The following is a 17,074-nucleotide window of genomic DNA, read 5'->3' on the forward strand; positions in this document are numbered from 1 at the left end:
TAGCATCCTTCTTATGACCAACTTATCCACCTCAGAGGTTATTTCTTTATACTTTTCATGCTTTCCCATTGTCAAAGCTCCCGTACCTTCTTCCTACTCCTACAGTCAAGTTCTTCCAGTCATCCTTCTCAGCCTTTCTGTTCCCTTCCCAATCCCAACCACAGATCACCTGTCAAATTTTGTATCCTACTGCCTACAACATCTCCTATTTTCTCATGCACATGCATGGCCATCCTCAACTATGGAGAAATGCACAGAGAAAAGGAAAACTAATTTTGTAATGTATTAGAGTTCTACTTTAATTGGAGAGCAGTAGAGTTGAGAAACAGGAATGAGCTACTTTCATTGCAACAATGGAAGAATCCTTTTACAGGCAAAATACTGGTTGAAATTTCCAAAAGGTGTCCCCAAGTGACTCCTGCTCTTTCCAATCAAAACCCCTGTAATGTGCAGAATTCCCTCAAGTTTTGCTGTTGTCAAACACAAGCCACTGCATGGCACTGCTCCACACAAGCCAAACTTGAGACTAACCAGTGTCAGTTCTTATGCAGTATATAATCATAATCAAGACAGTGCACATTTTTTCTTTTTTTTTTCCCTCTCCATTGAGTCACAAACAGACTTCATATCCACACAACACTTGCAAGGTTTCTTACCTGCTAGGCTCAGAATTAGGAAACCTTGTTGGACCTTGCATGGAAGGAGGATATGCCATTCTAGGATACTGATTAAACATCTAAGGTTTAAAAACAGAAGCCATTTGTTAAAAAATATCATTGCATTAGGCATACTGACATCATTAAAGGAATCACAATGGAAGTAAAGCAAGACTCTTCATTCAAGACAGTTTGCTTAATATCACAAGTGTGTGACATCAAGTCACCAAAGTGGACTGATTACAAGCATCAATCAGCTCCTGACAAGTTCAAACTCAGTGCAGCAGGAGCGGCAACAGGCACATCCTTTGAGGAGTTGGTTGTGATCCCACCCTTGTAGCAGAGCTGCTAAGCATTCTACAGAGGGAGGAGAAAAGCATAAGGAAATCACACTAGCCAATCATCAATACCTGCTGCTTAAAAACTTTTCATGTAACCATCACTTACATAAGGTGGCATCATTGCCCTGTACTGTGATGAGATAGGTGGTTGCTGCTGGCCATTCAGCTTGGGCTGAGGGACCTGTGGTAACCGCACATCCCTCTTCTCTGCTGCCTTCTGGCCATCATTTTGGTCTGCTGGTGTAGCATTACCATCTTCTTGTCCAAGGGCCTTAGCTTCTTGATCAGTTGGAGAACTGGGCGAGTTGCTCTTATTACCACCTTCTCTCCAACTAGTAGCATCTGCATGGACAGAATCAGTACGAGAAAAAAAACCCCAGAACAGACTTTATATTACAGATTTACAGACAGGCACGATGAAAAACACATTCCTCCTACCCAGTTTTCAGTGACACTGTGATCTGTGCAGACACATGTTCGTATTTGTTACTGAAGCAAGCCACGGCCACATGAGAAAACAGAGGCTGTTTTCTAATCCTCTTCAGCCCTATATCCAGCTCTGTTCCTGAAGGGTAAGGGTTAACTTTATAGACTGCTCTAGTTGTCCTGCTCTACCTTCCAAAACAGAATACAGTTTAGGAAGGATACTGATAACGACACAGGAGAGAAAACAGATTTAGCTGTGATAAGTGAGTCACTGTTGACTCAGCGTGGAGGGAAAGGGAAAGATTAAGCTTCTTAGGCAGCAAAGGCCTGTCACGAAACTCTAAAGCAGCTCAAAATGGCATATACCTGTGCATTATCTTTCTGAGTGAAGACAGCTATCCAGAGTCTGGCTTGTATCTCTATCTGATAAGGATCGAACAGAAGTGATGAGGGCTGTACTTCTGGGTGTGAACGTCTCGCAAAAAGTCCAGGAAAAGTAAGGCATTTTAAATGACCTATCACTTGTAGCAGGCAGTCCATTCATTTAGGAGTTTCTGCCTACAGAGCATGGGTTAGGACAAATGAAACCCCAAAGAGTAAACTTAGCAGCAGTGCTAAGATCCATGGGGACCAACAAAAATTCAGACACACACTGTAAATAATGTCCCTTTAGTGGCACAAACCCTTTAAGAAGTGTTACACTATGCTCCTAAGTATCCATTACAGTTGTTGTACTTGTCTTTGCTTGGGAGCACAGCTGCTAAAGGGGCAGTACTTGCCAAGTTCTTTCAGCTTTCTGCTGTCAGACCCAAAAGAAGGGCTTAATATAGCATGTACAGTGCTGACCAAAACTATAACTGCCTGCAGGAGGCTGGAACAGACATGCATAGCTGTTTTCCTAATTTGGTGTTGGACACCTCAAATTTCTTGACAACTTATTCTTTACATTCAAAATCCAGCGAGGACCTAAACAAGCACATGGCCTCAGTCTGTAGGAGCTGACAAACAAATCAAGGAAAACAGACGCCTGTAACACAGAAAGGAGTTAAGGATTCCTTGAGAACCCAAGCCCTCTGAAAGCAGCGCACATCTTACTTATCACCGGCACAAGACAGTGCCACCTACAGTGCTGGAAAGGATCCCTAGTCCACCAAACCTCATCAAAACCAAACTTTTGAGAAAGGAATCCTGTTTTGCACTGGAAACAAGCACAATCCCAAATGCCTACCCACTAAAAGGATCTGGGGAAGCAATACACATATCTTCACTGCACTATGTAAAACCAGCACTGTTACGGTTGTTTTCACTGTATCTAATCCCTCACAGCTGAAATTGATCCAGCTAGTCAAAGCACCTCCACCATGAGCTAAAGATGCCTTTCAAATCACAGTCCACTCTTTTTGGTATCCTGTAGATTAAACTTTCTATTCAGGATTTTTCAAGCTACTCTTATGAGTACTAACCATTTGGGGACAACCATAATGATGACTTATATAATTGGTTAATATTAAGAGAGTTCTTTAAATACATATTTTAGCTGTTGTGACATGTAGCAGCTGGAAATAAGAAAATGCCAGTATTATGCAACTAACAAATATTCCTCAGAGCACAAGTGGAGTATTGACTAAATTGGGAAAATGGAAAGTGAACTGCAGGACAGGATTAAAACCCCTATTTTCCACACACCGGGAACAGAGTAGAGCAGAAGAAAACCCCCCAAAAATCTGTTTCTTCAGTGTAGGAGTGTGTTGATAAAAACCCCAATCAATTCATCAATTTATTTTGTACATGGCACAAGTAATAAACAAGTTCCACGCAAACCCATGCAATTTCACAAAAATTTGTAGTATATACTTACTTTGTGGGCGCAAGTTGGGTCCTGATCCATGGAGCTCTTCAGGTGTATCTTTCTCTTTGCCTGACTTTTCCTGATCCCCAGCTGCCGGCAGACTGGGAAACTCTTGCTGGAAATAACTATTTACTTGAATAGCTGGACCTACACAGTAAGATATTCATAAAGTCAGAATTTTCTGTAGTCAAAACGGTTCAGAAAGTGATAAAAGCCTGCTCGTTCTTCAAAAGTGAATGTTAAAGCTGCATTAGTTTACTGGCAACATAACTCACACAAACAAAGAACAATCCTTGTAAAGCATTCACATTTGATACCAAAGTTCTTTAATTTACTAGGTCAACCAGCACACCTGTTGAGCCTGAGAAAAATCCAGAAGCACCAGAGAGCAATAATGGACAACAGAACAAGACTTCAACAGCTGATGAACTTCAGGTACTCTCCATTAACACCTTCTTACACACACCCACCCACCTCCACTTCCAGATGAAGATTTCCCTCTACAACTATCATCAACCCAAGAATGGGCAACTATGTTATTGCAAAAGCCCTCAAAATCTTAAGGGCTTCCTTTTATTCCCTCCCAATCAATGTTATAGTAACAAATATTCCAATATATTCCAAATATTCCAATTATTCTTTCCTTTCCAATTACTGTTATAGTAACAAATATTTTTTCAGGACTTTAAAAGGCCACAGCTTTTACATTATGAGAAAAGTATCAGAACTGTAGCATTCTTTGATTTCTAAAACCCTTGACATCATAACTCAGGATTGGAATGTAAGACTTTTGTTGCACATGGTAGCGAAGCCAAATATATAGACTGTGTTCCTCTTTAGAAGGTGTTAGCATCTACTTTGAACCAATTTCTCCCCCCATGAACACATAATGGATATTGACTTATCAAGTTAATAGCATTCTAGTTCCAAATGACTTACAGAGGGAAGATGTCTAGTCCAGCAGCCTGAAAAATGCCCTGTTCCTATACCTGTCTTCACTATTGGCTAGTATAAGAGACATCATATTAAGCTACATGGAGTATAAGGCAAACTCACAAAAAAGAATCTGCACATATGCTGTCCAAAACCCCCCAACCCTCATGATATGCCTTTTTTTTTTTTTTTTTAAGCTAACAGCTAGAAAACTTTCTGTTCTCTCCAATCCATGAAAGAATCATTCATGACAATAGAACGCAGGGATCCTGATTCAGTTATTTTTAAGATTAAGAGTCAATCAAACATAGGATAAACTCCTTTTTGTACTTTCTTTGCTAAGACATGACAGCAAATACAACTATTTATCCCTGTGCCTACAAATTGTCTTGAAACCTTTCAATCCTCATTCCAGCTTCACGTACTACAGATCACGTTAACTTGTTTTTTGTTAACAGACAGTGGACACTTGACATTCCCCAGCAGCTACAGCCAATGATTTGCTTAATGGGACTGAAAACTGCAGTCACACTAACCAGATGGCCTGCCAGGCAAGGGAGCCTCTTCAGAGGTCCTGTGGCATGCAACATTGATGAGTTTTATCAATCTTGAAAAATGTTTTCTGCTCAAGTCTACACAGTAACAATGACAATGTTTTAATTGCAAAGTACCAGCATCCTCAGTGATCAGCTTGACGGCGCTTAAGCTACCAACCTGAAACAGCCAAATTGTCAGCCAACAGCTCAGAAAGAAGAAATCAAAGATATTATGGTAACAATTAACCCCAACTTTTAGCCAATGCATGAACTGAAAAATACATGCTGCCATTACATTTTAAAAGTCTTTCCTTTCTACATGGCCACCAAGAGTATCAGAGAAGGATTTAGTCTTGCCTCTCTCAACTGAAGTCTTACAAGAGCATGAGGTGGCCGGTTGAATGACTGCTGGAATGTGTACAAGGCATCTGGAAAATCTGCAGTTCCACCAGCCAACTGCAGATCAGGAAAGCATGAATACCACAGGTGTATCCTGAGTTTCAAACTGAGTAGGACAGCAAGCAGCTGATGCCAATTCACATTCTGTATTTCTTCTTGAAACAGCAAACCCACTACTGCATTAATTGAATGAAATGAGGGCACCATCTGGGCTTGGCACACAAGCTGCCATGGTAACTACAAAATAATTAGCTAAATGCATTTTGAAGCCACTGAGCCGAATCAGTATTTCCTGTGTCATAGAGATGGTCTTATCAGCTTATGTGGAAAGGCTGGAATGCAGATCACTTTGCATCAGTGTTAATTCCTTTTTTTTATTCTACAAATCTCCTGCAAAAGCTTAAAGGAGGAGAGTTCCTATATTTGACAATGAAGAAAACACTGAACATTCGAGGGGAGAGCAAGAAGTGGAAAATCTAGAATTGTCACTTCTAATACTTACTGTAAAAAAAGGTAAAAGCATTAGATATGCGATGCTAACAAACTCCATATAATGGCTGAGAAGGTACCTCTTTGCAATTGAGATTGTACTATTCTAAGATCTCTATCCAGAAGAGAGCTCACTTCAACTTGGAAGCCAAAACCCTCTCTATTTTATAGCCACAGAAAGTTTGCAAGTCTCAAATTTAAGGAATAAAACATATCGTAGGTTATTTTTCATAATGGAGACACAGGAATTCTAAGTAACTTCTCACTCTACAAGCAATTTAAAAAATCTGCTGAAGATTTAGTTCTGATCTTCCATCTGCTAATGGAAATAGTTTTCCATCCTTTCATACAATTATGTTAAAAAGCCTCAAAACACACCTTTAATGCTTTTCCCAGAAAAACCCTACTTGAACACTATCACTCAAACCAAAATAACCAACGCATCTATAAAATAAAGGGAAAAGTATTGCTGTAGCAGACACTTGAATAGAAGCAAGACTACACACATTTTGCACAAAACGATCCAAAATTATGATTAGAATGACAACTAACTGCTTATGGTTCTCCCTCCCATATGCCAAAATTGTATGCATTATAACTACTGACTGAGATTTTCCTTCCTCACCACAGCCATGTTAAGATCTTACGCTGTCACCACCATTTCCCTGTCAGTCCAGAAGAGGTGACTATACCAGCCCTTTAAAAGGCTGCTAAATCAGGCTGGAGCTCACTTGAGTGACAGGGGATCTGCTCGTCTTCTGGCCAAGAAAGTTGCTTCCACAGCATTTGTAGTTCCAACTGGCCCGGTCAAGACTCAAATGGTTGCTGAGCCTGGGGTCTCACAGCAGCATTCATAGCCTGCTAGGCTAGTCAAGAACCCTTCTTCTACCTTGAACATCACTTACCATCTTGTCCACCTGGTTTGGTGTTGGCCCACGATTTGGCAACAGGAGCTGCTTCTGGAGGAGCAGGAACAGCAGGTTTTGGCTGTGTCTGCGGCACGTCTGGCTGTCTGGAATTAGAGGAAAAGCACTTGTGAATACAAGAGGGCAAGAACAGAATAAGATCATCAGGATTACTACCACAAACAAGTGAATGAAATGAGGTAGCTATGTAGTTGAAGAACCAATGACTACTTTTCTGCAGAAAAAAACATTTTCTTACACAAAAGGAGTTGTTATAGTAACAGTTAAAAATTGGAATAAATTAGCTAATTCTTTCAAGAGTAGATTTCCCAAAGTGGAGAGGAATGAATTAAAATGGCTGGACAGAAAATGCAGTCAGGCATGAACAGAATTATAACTTTGGAAGCAGTGTATTGGACAATAAAAAAAATAAATCAATCTACAACCATGGAAGGGAATAATTTGTAATCCTGTTCTCTTGCCTCAGGAACAGAGGAAAGTACTTAAAGACCACCAAGAACTGAAAGAAGGCAAATATATGTCAGGAATTATGAAGTAAGAGGAACTGAAAATCTAAAGACAATGAAAAAATTTCCGGGTACCATGAATTGGAGCCCAGAAGTTTACATCCATTAAGAACAAAGTCTCTATTTCACCATCTTAGCAATGAAGAGGCAGACATAATGACTCATTTTGTCCAACGTAAAAAACAGGCATATTCTTGAAGATCTTTCCAGTCTATACATTCAGTGATGTTGGTTAACTTCTCTCAAAAATAGCTATTTCTGAAATCTGCATATTCAGATATCTTAAGACTCCAAAGCACCAGTGTCTGCAAGTCAAGACCTCCAGCTCATTAGTAGTAACTTTTGATAAAACAGGAATTATGAGGCAACTCCAGTAGTCTAGAATCACTTTATTATACCAGTAAAGAGATAACTAGCACAGTATCATGTCAGTTAACTTACAATAAATGACTGTAAATACTTTAAATAGATCTTAAAGTAATCCTACATTTCTGAGGACTGCCACCGACAAATCAGTTCCATTTGGGTTCTGCAGCGACCAACCCAAAGAACTGTATGGAGGTCTCAGAACTTGACATGGAAGTAAACAGCACCCAAAAAAAAAAATCAGTCACTACTGGGGGGAAGCAAACTGGCTTGTCACAAGGATAACTGAATGCAATTTTGATTTGTTTCCGTTGATTGCTGTAATTTAAAAAGCAAACCTCTCATCTCTTTAGTTTCCACTTAGTTATATTTTCTTACAGCTGCACATTTTCTAAACAGACTTTGGGGAAGTTGGAACTTACGTGGTTGTACTTTGTCACACAGAAGTGAAACAAGGAACAAGACTGTTTATTTATTTATTTTAAACAAGAGTTTATTTCTTGCAGTTCTACTGTTTCAAAGCCAAGTCCGCTTAGAATTTCAGTTATCCCAACACTGCCCTATAAGTGTACCATTTGATAAAGGAAAAAATTCAGTTTGTTGCTAGTAGAATTAAATCAATACATGACAGACTGCGCTACCCAGGAAAAAGGGACTGAGGGAACATCCATAGAAAGAATGGCAACCTGGGAAAGTAGCAGCAAAAAAATTTTCATAATCACAAACAACTCACTCATGTGAACTGCAATGCAGTGATACAAGAGAAAAACAATTAAACTAAAGCAAGCTGGTATCAAGATGTTAACTTTATCCACAACACTTGTGAGAGGAATACCAAAACACTTTACATGTAAACTGCAGCATTTATAAGCATGTTGAAATACTGGAGAAATAGAGCAGTAGTCACAAAAATGGTCTGAAGACTTGAGCAAGCACATTAGATGGTCTGAATTTTGGATAATTTACTTTGGCCTGGGCATACATACCTGTTCCTGCGAATGAATCCCCCCTACCCCGCTTTTTTACTTGTCTGTGGTCTTGAGGCCTTTATCAGAATAATGCATATGAAAATACAAAGGTAAACACCTTCTAGTTACAGATAAGGGACAGCTATTTATTTTTAAACAGAACATCAACTACTGCAATATACTTCTGACACACGCAGCAGGCTATGGAAAGGCAGACAAAGATGCAGATAAGGTGTGTTTTAGTCAAGCTACTGGCTCAACACAGGTTTAACCAGACAAAGTGTAAGTGACCTTGAAGTACAGGAATATGTTGTTAAAGTACCATACAAAACACTGGGCAGAAAATTGTAAGTTTGTAGTTTTAAGCTTAAAATCAAAAGCTAAACACAACAGTACACTCCTGAAGTCTAATAGCTTTTCAGAGAGATGTCAAAAATTGGCATTTAAATGTAGAAAAAGTATACAAGGAGAAATAAAGGGACAGCAAGAAGAGGAAGAAAACTTCAATCAGGTTTTGCTTTCCTAAGTCCTAGTGACATACAATCAGTGCCCCTACCTTCCAAGTGTTTTTTCAAAGCAATTTATATGTCAAAGAGTAAACACTTAAAACCCACTTCTACTTTTGTTGTGAGAATCATATCCTATTTTAAGCTTACATGGCAAAAAATTTGCTTTAAAATGCTTTCTAATTAGATCATTGAAAAGTTTTAGTTTCTATTTTCTTTAGCTGACCTCTTACACAAGCGTGAAACAAACTTAGCAGATGAAACTGTAATGAGCATGGGAAATTATATTACACACAGTATACAGCCATGCATTAACATCACCATCACTTTTGTTTGTATCACATATTGAGGGAATGTGAAACCATAGGGTAAAGTTTAAAACATGGCATACTAACCAAACAAATATTAAGAACCATTAGGAAAATAAAGCAGAGATTCAAACAAATGTATATAAACCAAGAATGTCTGAGCTTTCTCTGCCATACATCAGCACAATCACACTAAATTAAACAGATTTTTGCATACTCTCACAAACTTGCAAGTTATTCCTAAACTTAGCTGCTGTGTACCTAAGGGTTCCTCCTACAGTTTCAAGAGAATTTTAAGACGATTACACTGATCTTACAAAAACATGCTATAGTATTTCCTTTAAGTAGCCATCAAAACTTGCACAAAGGTAGCCACATCAGGTGGCTAAAGGAAACACTCATCCTCTCATATGGAATTTATAAGCATACTGCTTCCAACTGAACTGGTTTGGGTTTGTGGTGGTTTGGGGTTTTTTTCTGCTGTTTTTTTTTTAAACTATCCCCCTAATAGCAAGATTCTTCCTTACGACAATTAATAGCAGTGCTATTTCCTCTCTGGTAGCTATCGCGAGGACAGTCAAGTCTAGCCAATTTCTTCCCATGCCCTGCCCACCCTTGGTTTTGGGAAAACTTGAGAGAAATGGCACAGCAAAACAACACTGAACTCAATGGTCACTTACTTTTCTTCTTCATGCTGTTCTTGTTTCGAAGCCCATCCTGTGCCGTCTTTAGGCACAATGTTCACATTAGGGTCGTTGCCTTTGTTCTCTGCTTTGAGACTGGGGAGGTTAGCTGGGGGAGGCATCCTCCTTGAAATAGCAACTTTTCCAAGACTCTGTAATCCATGGCGCGCGGCAACTGCATGCCAAAAAGAAAACTCAAGTTAACAACGTTGTTTAGCAGGTAGTGTTCATGCAAAGCTGCATAAAGCAATAAAAATGTTTTGCAAGAAACTCAGAAAATTTAAGAATATAAGAATTAGAAATTCAAAATTCTTCATAATTTAATTAAACAAAAAAGGGAATTAGAAATACTTGGTTAGGGAGAACCTGAGTACTTTTTGAATAGTGAGTCGCTATGGTTAGCCTATTCCAGAGATTAAAAAGGATATATGGGCCCACCTTTATACACAATGCTCAGCGACAGAAAGCTATAGGAGCTATTTAAAATATGATGTTGATGTCTTAATATTGTTTAACATGTTGCCAAGCATCATTCTCCTGCTCCTTTTGGAGTTTAATGTACCTTGATGAGTCCAGGAATGCCCACATGGGTCCAGCCCATTTCTTTTTTGCTGCTAGTTTCAGTTGGTAGATGCTGCTCTTGCAAAAACATTCCTACAAGTTGCATTTACTCCAGGCAACAAGTATGAAAAAGCAATGTGAAGCTAACACACTACACGGGACATTCAATCTACCAACTAACCAACTCAGGTGAACAAGTACAAGATACTACCCTAGGCATGTTGTATCATTACAAACATCTCAGTTTCAACTGTTAAAAATAACATTGTGGCAAACTTCACTGAAGTTTGAACACATTTCCCCTTTCAACCCCAATTTAGGCAAGTATGTCAAATCAAATTCAAAGCCTTCTGGTTCTCAATCCAATCAATCATTAAAAGCAGGCCCACAGCAGCCTTATTTGAAACTTCAGTATAAGTTTCACCCAGTGTTTGTCTGCAAAACAGACAAAGCACCTGATCTGAAAGTAACCACTGCCTTGTTAATCAAACACCTCCAGTACTGCAAACGTTTTCTGAAATACCATAAAAAGCACAGCTGGGGAATGCCATGTCATATGCTGATAACAAATGGAGACTGCAACTATAAAACAGTTTTTATTTACCTACATTCTACTTCCTAGTAGATTGCAAACACTGTCTCCCTAAACCAATACTCCTCTTTACAGCTAACCAGAAACGGTACTCAAGATTGCTTTCCAGAATTCTTCCACTTAACTGTTGTATCCAGCAGTTCAAAAATCTTGCTGTGGTTAAGTGCTCATACACTTTGCACTCTTAATTAGCACTACAGTAATGATGAAACAGAACACAAAACTAAAGTCAGTTTACTCACCTGTGGTTTTCTGAGTTTCCAGTGACTTTCCCTTGTAAGTATTAAACAGACTGAGTGTTGCATACTTTGTTTTTCCATCCTTTGCTTTTGTACTCTGGCCTGACTTTTCCGACATTTCGATGGAAACTCATCGAGTCTGGTACCTCCTGCTCACCCCTCAAAATTTGCCTGAAAAGAAAAACACCAGAGAAGTAAAGCAATTTAAATATAAGCCAATACTTAAGAGAGAGTTCATAAAACAAAAGTGGACAGCATATTTAACACTCTTAGCACCGTTTCTTTTAAGCGTACTGGAGATGCCACAGAATACATTAGCCCCTGGAACTCCAAAGCTTATGTAACACTATGCAATTTGCATTTAATTAATATCAAACCCTGTAAAAGTGGTAAATATTGTCCATGACCTCACTAAAAAAAAAAAAGTACGCAGAGTTTCCACCAGCAGCTAGCTCCCCACTGCGGAAGCTCAATGACTTCACCCACTCCTGCAGCCAAGCGCTGAGATAGCATTAACTGTGGTACAGTATTTCTGGAATTTGTTTATTTTCCAATTAAAATTATCATGAACTCAGCAGCTAGAGAAATTAAATACACAGAGTCAGAAGTTTTCTTTATCAAAACTAGGAACACAGTATGTTCAGACAGGGAGGGCAAAGAATTCCTTAAACCAAGAGTTACACTATTCTTCTTGCAGCAGTAAATTACAGGGCTGTTAGAGCAGGACATCCCCCTCCTCCTTCCTTCCCCCAGAAGAGCAGGCCTTGAGAAAAAGCAGCTAGTAACTATAACTGATATTTCACTAGAAGTTCTTAGAAGGAACTTGACAGAGCTGCTGCTCATCATCAGGCAGGAACACAAGTGAGTATTCACTTAAACAGAACATCATATACCTGATTTATCCTAACACCACCCAAACCCCCTGCCGCCCCCCCCTTACATTAACACTTTTTTATATATTTCTATATGAATTCCAGAATAGCTATGTACACTCAAATGCTCTTGCATTTTATTCTAAGAGCAGACAGCAGTAAGCAAGACAGAGCTGTATGTCCTGCTGATACCCTTCAGTGATCAGCAAACTCCCTGGTCAAACTCAGAGCCTCAGATGATCTTCAAAAGGAACTTGATTCATACACATGGCCCTCTTGTATTAAGAAGCCTGCATGGCCAAGCAGTCCAAAGAATAAAGCACTTACTTGGTCATGACAGACGTTAACCAACATCAAAAAAACGGGGAAGTTTTATTTGTATAGGAATGATAACATTCCCACCCTCCTCTGCCTTCTACCTCAATTTACAAGCCATGTGTGTTGGGTTTGCGTGGCAAAGTTTTGGTAGCTGGGGGGCTACAGGGGTGGCTTCTGTGAGAAGTTGCTAGAAGCTTCCCCTGTGTCTGACAGAGCCAATGCCAGCCGGCTCCAAGATGGACCCGCCGCTGGCCAAGGCCAAGCCAATCAGCGCCTCTGTGATAACATATTTAAGAAAAACAGTTAGGGAGGGCTTTTGCAGCCAGAGAGAGGAGTGAGAAGATGTCAGAAACTCTGCAGACACCAAGGTCAGTGCAGAAGGAGGGGCAGGAGGTGCTCCAGGCACCAAAGCAGAGAACCCCCTGCAGCCCATGGAGGAAGGATGATGGGGTGTAGCGATTCCACCTGCAGCCTGTGGAGGACCCCACGCCAGAGCAGGTGGAGACACCTGAAGGAAGCTGTGACCCCATGGGAAGCCCACGCTGGAGCAAGCTCCTGGCAGGACCTGTGGATCCGTGGAGAGAGGAGCCCACGCCAGAGCAGGTTTGCTGACAGGACTTGTGACCCCGTGGGGACCCCACGCTGGAGCAGTTTGCTCCTGAAGGTCTGCACCCTGTGGGACAGACTCACGGTGGAGAAGTTCGTGAAGGACTGTCTGCCATGAGAAGGACTCCATGCTGGAGCAGGGGAATGATGAGAGGAGTCCTCCCCCTGAGGATGAAGAAGCAGCAGCAACATCGTGTGATGAACTGACCCTAACCCCCACTCCCCGTCCCCCTGTGCCACTGAGGGGGGCGGAGGTTGAAGCCGGGAGTGAAGTTGAACCCAGGAAGATGGGAGGGGTGGGGGGGAGGCATTTTAAGATTTGATTTTATTTCTCATTCCTCTACTCTGTTTTGCTTAGTAATAAATCAGATGAATTCCCTCTCTAAGTTCAGTCTGTTTTGCTCGTGATGATAATTAGTGAGCGACCTCTCCCTGTCCTTATCTCGACCCATTAGCTTTTCGCTGTACTTTTTCTCCCCTGTCAGGTGAAGGAGGGGAGTCATAGAGCGGCTCTGGTGGGCACCTGGCCCCCAGCCAGGGTCAACCCACCACACCATGATCAACAAGACTAAGAAATGAAGATGGCAAATAACCTTGTGATGGTCCAGCTCCAGTAGGATTTGGGCCAGATGCTATTTTATTATAATTCATGCAGGCTGTTGCAAAGGGGACAGTCTTCAGTTTCATACAGGGCCACATACATGGCTAAGAAATATATTCTCCCCTCTCCCAAGGAGAAAGGATCTCATAGATTTTTTTGCCAAATTAGTCAGCATTTGGCTATTTTAACAGCATGTGTTACACCAACAGCCATTCCTCACGTCATCCAAAAATATGAAATACAGAATGGAAGGAGGATCAACCCAGCTCACCAAGTGGACTACGTAATCAGAACACAGACCTTGGATGTGACTGTTAGGCTGTCCCTTATCTATCCAAAAAAACTACATACTGAGGATGCAAGGTTTCACTGGAAGCCACAGCTCAGTACTCAAACGTCATGACAGGCACAGGTAAGAAAAAAACAAACCAGCCTGATATATGAATTCAGACAAGCTTATCTTTGGAGCTATCAGTCAAGCAGATTTCAAGCAACCATTCACTGTTCACAGCTGCCCCAGTACTTATTTGCAATTCAACAACATGTCAAGCTTTGCTATTATTATTATTATTATTCATGGCCATGCAACTACTTTCAGCTAGTCTGGAGACCTGAATCCAGACAGACTAGTTTATCAAGCTGGAGTCTAAATCAGACATAAGGCCTTGCATTAGCCTATTCTTCTATGAGGAAATTCAGTTTATCATAAGGTCTTCAGCAAAATGTCTGTGAAAGAGCCTGGTAGATTCTTTCCCTTCAATTCTCCTGTTACTTGCTGCTCCCAGACTTGTATTTATGATAAAGAGTCCACCATAATCATCCTGCAGCATTGGAGGGGAAGATATTGGGAATATAATTATAAGCAATGCATGGGTGGCAAACAAGATTTCAGGTGTGCATATAACCATATCAAGTAATACTCTATAATTACTTGATACTTAGCTATACTTGCATGCTCAAGTGAGAACTTGTACACAGTTTTAATTTTCAGTCCCAAGACTCAACCCAGCCTCAGATTCTCTGAACAAGAAGTAGCTTCACAATCACGAATAACCAAGAAGTTGGCTAAAAAGAAAAAAGAAGGAGGGGGGGGGGAAGAGAAAAATATGACCCGGGTCATTTCTTGCAGCCCCCAATTCACAAAGGCAGTGAAGCCCTAACAGATGCAGGCAGAGCAGAAAGCAGTTTGAGGATGGTTTAAGATAATGTTGAGTTTTTGTCATACTTTCCAAAGCCTGCACCTCTGGTAGAGATCAAACACAGAAAATCTTAATCATAACTCTCTTCTTTACAGAATAAGACAGAATTCATAGTTGGACAAATCTTAATTGTAACAACTGTTCTTTGTAGAACCTTTGATAGCTTAAAGAACAGGAGGTGGCAATCATGTTCCCCAATAATGCTTTTTTCATGTCAAATTTACAAAAATCGGTCTGCTTGTTATAGTTGAGCTCTATGCCTTTTACAGTATTACAATTCATACTGTTTGACAAGTTTTTTCAAAGTTACACTACAAAGAAAAAGAAAGAGTATTTCAAATTGATTGAAATTGCACATTCCTCAGTATTCTGACTTGCAGAAAACATATCAAGCACTGCCAACAGTGCTCTTTTAAATTAGGTCAGTCAATATATTCATATTTAATTAAGTTTAGACCTGATACTGCTTGCCAAAGAAGATATACTTGCAAAATTAGACTTAAGACCAGGTACTCAAGCCAGGGATGACAAATCCTCCCTCTGAAGAGCCCATGAGGCCCTCTACAAACATACCTGCCAGGTCACACATTAAGCAAGCCCCCAGTGCCATCTAACAACAGTTACAAAGAGATAATTGCATGGTTTCAAGCCATATGAAATGTATCCAGCTCCAAGACCTTTGCCTTTTCACTCAAACTTTAGTAATATACGCTACATTCCTATACCACAGCACTGGACTCATTCCTTCTGTAGCACCACCTACAAGGTATTTTAACATGGGACATGTTTAATTTGTGCATCCAACAGGTTGGCAAGCACTAGACTCACTAAGTGATTCCCAATTTGCCCTAATATTTATATCTTTTGTTATTATCACTAAGGTAGCTGTTAGTCTGAACTCTATTAGTCAAATCCTTAAAAGCAAAGTGCTGCTGTCTGCTAGGTTTAGACTCACTGTCATATGAGTATGAACATGAGACAGCTGTATACCTCTGAACAGTAGCAACATATAAAAGATGTCAGAACTACTTACCACAATTGTATAACTACCATGATAGCGAACAGAAGGACAGGCAACAGTACAAGACAAGCAATAACAGCAGCTGGCAGGGTTCACTGCACTATTAAGAAATTTAAGCAAGTCAACAGTTCATTTTGAATGACTACAGCTACTATTACGCGTAATTACAGAAGGCACAATACTCCCAAAATTCTGGAATAAAGATTACCTTTCAGCTGCTCTGTAATGTTATCAAATAAGTTAACTGACCTTCACTGTGGCCTTAAGATAGTAAGGTTAAAATTATTACTGTAATTTCTGTACCAGACTGTTTTTTCAGACTGCAACTGGTTGGCTTATTTAGATCCTGCAATGAACTCAAAAGTATGTGTAGAGAAATGATGAATAAAAAGAAGTTCTTATGTGATTAAATAAGGAAGAAAGTATTACATATTTTGAGGTGACTTTTGAGGACTGGAGTGGCAAGAAGTTTAAAACATTAACAACTTAGCGATTCTCGTCTGGTTTCCTTCCTTCTCTCCCACCATGTTCACTTCAGTATTTTTTAGTTTTATTATACATATGAAAAAACAGTTTTACATACACGTGAGAACAGAAAAGCATTCTGTGTAAAGCTGTATTTTTTCTTGTCTTGGTGAAGAAGTAGACAGGCATAGAAAGGGGAAGAGCGTTGGGTAAAGGTTCAGATAGAAAGTTAGCTGCTTTATCCTCAGTTTTTGGCAGGGGCAGATCAACTGTTACTACTGCCATGGGAAACAACTGCATTCTCTATGTTATGGTCTTCCGATTAATATGTTTCTGTATACATTTGAGGCACAGCACACACTATTCCTTGTATTTTTCAAACATCCTATCCTAGCTGATGTAAGCACAGACAATTGCATGACAAACTCTCTAGATCCATATTTTATATGCTGTATTTTTAAACCTCTAGACAAAAGTCTAGTTTTTACGCAAGTGTAACATGTCGAGAGACTTCTTCAGCAATATTAGTTACCTTTTATGCAGTCCTATCTTCTTAAATCCCACACCTATTTAGCCTACAAGCACACAATCAGTTATGACAGGTAACCTGTACATTAACTTTCCAGCATTTTAAAGTCTTAAAAACATTAAGTAAATACTGGAATAATTCCCACATTCCCTATTCAACACAGTTACAACACCCAGTCC

General features: G+C 40.0%; 1 protein-coding gene across 18 annotated transcripts in view; it reads right to left on the bottom strand.

Moving 5' to 3' along the window:
- PRRC2C (proline rich coiled-coil 2C) overlaps positions 1–17,074 on the bottom strand; it is a 77,210-nt gene that overhangs the window by 45,300 nt on the left and 14,836 nt on the right. For all 18 annotated transcript variants that reach the window (XM_075760276.1, XM_075760292.1, XM_075760293.1 and 15 more), the window contains exons 2-7: positions 11,288–11,455; positions 9,890–10,067; positions 6,535–6,641; positions 3,282–3,419; positions 1,104–1,339; positions 657–736 (exon numbers count right to left, since the gene is read on the bottom strand). In XM_075760276.1, the coding sequence (XP_075616391.1) occupies positions 657–736; positions 1,104–1,339; positions 3,282–3,419; positions 6,535–6,641; positions 9,890–10,067; positions 11,288–11,402 (854 nt within the window). In that variant the 5' untranslated portion in view covers positions 11,403–11,455. The remainder of the gene's footprint in view (positions 1–656; positions 737–1,103; positions 1,340–3,281; positions 3,420–6,534; positions 6,642–9,889; positions 10,068–11,287; positions 11,456–17,074) is intronic.

This window comes from Balearica regulorum, chromosome 8 (genome assembly GCF_011004875.1).
Source record: "Balearica regulorum gibbericeps isolate bBalReg1 chromosome 8, bBalReg1.pri, whole genome shotgun sequence".
NCBI lineage: Eukaryota > Metazoa > Chordata > Aves > Gruiformes > Gruidae > Balearica > Balearica regulorum.